The sequence below is a fragment of the Coptis chinensis genome, chromosome 7 (assembly GCF_015680905.1).
Source record: "Coptis chinensis isolate HL-2020 chromosome 7, ASM1568090v1, whole genome shotgun sequence".
Classification (NCBI taxonomy): Eukaryota; Viridiplantae; Streptophyta; class Magnoliopsida; order Ranunculales; family Ranunculaceae; genus Coptis; species Coptis chinensis.
In genome coordinates, this window is record NC_141462.1 from 29,916,572 (window position 1) to 29,920,163 (window position 3,592).

Genomic DNA, 3,592 nt, shown 5'->3' on the forward strand with positions numbered 1-3,592 from the left:
AACTTAAATGGTTACTTTTTAGAGTTGGGGGTTTTCAATAGTCTAAATTTAGTGTTGACGATACAATGCATTTCTTCATAACCATGCATATATATCAAAATCATTTGGAAAGAAAAGGGTCCAATGGTTGACTATAATTAGTAATGAACAAATAGACGTATTGGCACAAGGTATCTGCTATAGTAGTGTTCATAAGCAACTACGGGGCGTACCTATCCGATAATGGTTTAAAATTATCTTGTGTGATACATTTCATATGAATTATGATTTATCGCTAGCACATTCTATCACTATTTAGAGGGTCTAGAGTGGATGGCATTCTATCAGTAGTATTCGCAGGGTCGTCTAGAGCTGATGGTGTTTGGAATTAGTGAAATTTCGAAGGCTAAACCAGGCGTGATATGTTCTATCGATGATCTGTTCATTCTGTTGTGATATATTCCGCACTAAATTTAAACTAAACTACGTACATATTTTTTAGGCCGGATCATGCACATGAAGAAAACATTATTGTTTTCTAATTTTGTGGAAATGGTTAGGTAAATGCATTTGACGCTTTCATTTGACATAGAGTGGGCTCACATTTCTGAATTTTGGATGCCTGATCTATATATGCCAACTAATGTGCGTCAGTGTGAGGGTTATTATTATTTTTTTGGATAATATCCCAGATTAAATCTCTATTATTACTGCTTTGGTTTTTTTTGTGTGGGTCATCACTAGGTCCATCATACCGGGGAATTGCCAAAATGCAGATACATCGGTCGGGAAGTTGTGAAATGCAAGGGTGTGGTGAATTGGTAAATGGTAATGCCGCCCTCTTTGGACCACTACACTTTCTCCACTTTCACTGGTTATTTCAAGTTTTCTACAGACTACAGCATGTGATTTCGTCGTACAAACAGAAATTTGAGACCAACCCGGCCTTCCCACACTCTGAGGGTTTTGACCTACTCTCCAGTAGTTTTGTAGTTTTGACAGCTATAAAATGTTAAATTTTACCAACAAATTTGGATTTCAAAAACAAAAAATATGGAAAAAATATGTTAATGACATGTGGCACATTGTAGTCAAAATAAAATAAGTATGTTGTTTTGGGATTATTAAAAACCCCACACAAACTGTCACACTCTTCCGACACGTCAATATACTCAGGGGCGGCCTTGAGTTTTGGGGGCCCTAGGCGAGATCCTAAAGTATGGCCTCTATATAAATGATGAAAAATACATAAGCCAATTTTTTTTCTTATTTGATCAAAAATTAAGTCCAAATTCCTTCATACTCTTACGGAATCAAATGTGTACTTAACATCAACAAATTAACACCAAAATTCAATTACAAAAACTAAGCAATACTGAAAAGCTAGTCTTCTTATATTTCTAGTTGCGAAATCACTAATTAAGTCTTCATAATCAAGTTTTTCTACTAAAGACTTTTCAATAGATAACATAGTTAATCCATTTAATCTTTCTTGATACATGCTCGATCGAAGGTAAGATTTGATCAACTTCTGCTTTGAAAAACTTCTTTTTGCAGATGTGATGATAACTGATATAATCAACAAAAGAGAGAGAAATGGAGACCGTGGAGTGCAAGTTGGAGAACAGAAGAGACCTTAGAGAATTGCAGAGACCGAGAGATTGAGAGGAGAAGTGGAGTCGTGGAGAACAAGCCTCTGTAGAGTTTAGTATCGACGTTTAATGATTTATGTTTGGCCCAAATTTGGAGCCAATGTTGGACCACAAAAAGAATAGTAGGATGTTTGTTTGCTAAAGTCTTTTTGGACCAAAAAAAAATTATTGACCACAACTGCTTTCAACCATAGGGGCCCTAATATTTGGCCAACTTTCGGGGCCCCAGCCGGCCGCCTGTGTGGGCTGTCCTCAGGGCCGCCTCTGAATATACTACAATCTCAATATCATCGTGCTGATCTCATGGTCAATTAATCCGTACACTCATGGTCAATTAATCCGTACAACATTTTTTATTACAAGGAACAAAATTCCCCTATAACCGTTTTGACATTGACATTCCAATAATTTGGTGGGCTACGAAATCTATACCTTCAAGATGCCAAAAATACCCTTACCAAGCCTCAATTCCCTAGTTTTTTTTTTTTTTTCCGATGCAATACTACTTAGATTATATATTATCACCTATAGGTTTTTTTTTCGATGCAATACTACTTAGATTATATATTATCACCTATAGGTGAACTGGAACACAAAAAATGTCAACCATACACTTTGGAAGATCAGAACTTCCCAGCTGATGGTTAGCCCATAATTTAGCTAGTAAGTCATCCCCATTTGAACTCCTACTAATCCAATTAAAGCTACATGAACTAAATTCCAAGACAATATATAATAGAGTTTATAGAGGTCTTCAGCATTTCCAAGGACCAAGGACAGTCTGATCCTTGGAGCACCTTCATCACCTCCATATTGTCACCCTCCAATACATAATGGTTATAGCTAAGCTGCTTTGCCAACAGTGTTACCACTTCAGCTGCACCCATTTCTGCTTCCCCAACCTCCTGAGCTCTGAATCTCCTAACTGCTGCTCCAACTATGTTCCCTTCACTATTGCTTGTTATTGCTCCTGCTCCAGCCCACCCTGTATTCCTGTTGAAAGATGCATCAAATCTAATCACAATGCTATCATTTGGGATTTCAGGAAACATATTATCCATAGTTTCATTAAGAGAGTTAATTGAAGCTCGAGAGTTTAAGGAAGCTTCTCTGAATGCATCATAGCACTTGTCTGCCAATCCTTTGCTCTGTCTGATGATTCGGTCCCTATTTGCCTTCCTTTTTTCAAATTTGATCTCATTTCTAGCCCTCCATGTGTGCTGGAGCAGGTACATGATGTGAGTCCCAGCCAAGCATAATTCACTATTCTTGCTATGGCACCAAGACAGGAACAAATCTAGCCTCTCCCTCAAACTTTGGTGTTGCTGTTGGTTATTGATTCTTAGTCCCACTTGTGAGCTAAACCAGACTGCTCTAGTCCAGTCACAAGTGAAGAATAAGTGCTCAGCTGTTTCCAGTTCTCTATTGCAAAAAGGACATGAGAAGTCCCTTTTCATTTTCTTTTCTGCCAGCCTATCTCCTAAAGGCAGCACATACATGTAAACTTTCCAGATAAACATCGGCATATAGGAAGGCAGAGGGGTAGCCCAAAGCTGTTTTATGGCTTTGTAGTTAACACTAGAGCTTTGGCCCATATCAGTATTCTTTTTTTTAGAAACTCATATGCTGACTTAACAGTAAGCCTCCCAAACCTTTTCATAGCCCATATCATTTTGTCAGTTGAGGCAGAGGCAGGTCTAACAACTATCTCCTGCAATAACTGACTTATGAAAGGGTGGAAACATTGATTGAGTTTGACTGGATCCTAGCCACTTCCATCTGGCAGAAATAGGTCTAAAACATGAAGGTTGGACAAAGAGTCATCCACCACCCCAATTCTTAGTCACAGGTTTATTTAAACACTTGAGCCATGGATCCTTTAGAATGGAGATGGTGGTACCTTCAGAGTGGAGATGGTGGTACCCTTTCCTATTCTCCATATCAGACCCCCACTAATGGAG

General features: G+C 38.4%; 1 protein-coding gene across 1 annotated transcript; it reads right to left on the minus strand.

Annotated features, from left to right (window-relative positions):
* Positions 1–2,344: 2,344 nt before the first annotated feature.
* Positions 2,345–3,226, minus strand: LOC147487053 (uncharacterized). The gene has a single exon (XM_086573926.1). It carries the CDS (start codon positions 3,224–3,226, stop codon positions 2,345–2,347), a length of 882 nt encoding a protein of 293 aa, XP_086430052.1.
* Positions 3,227–3,592: the final 366 nt, after the last annotated feature.

Coding starts and splice junctions, on each gene's coding strand:
- LOC147487053 (XM_086573926.1), bottom strand. CDS start 3,226: ATGGGCCAAAGCTCTAGTGTTAACTACAAAGCCATAAAACAGCTTTGG.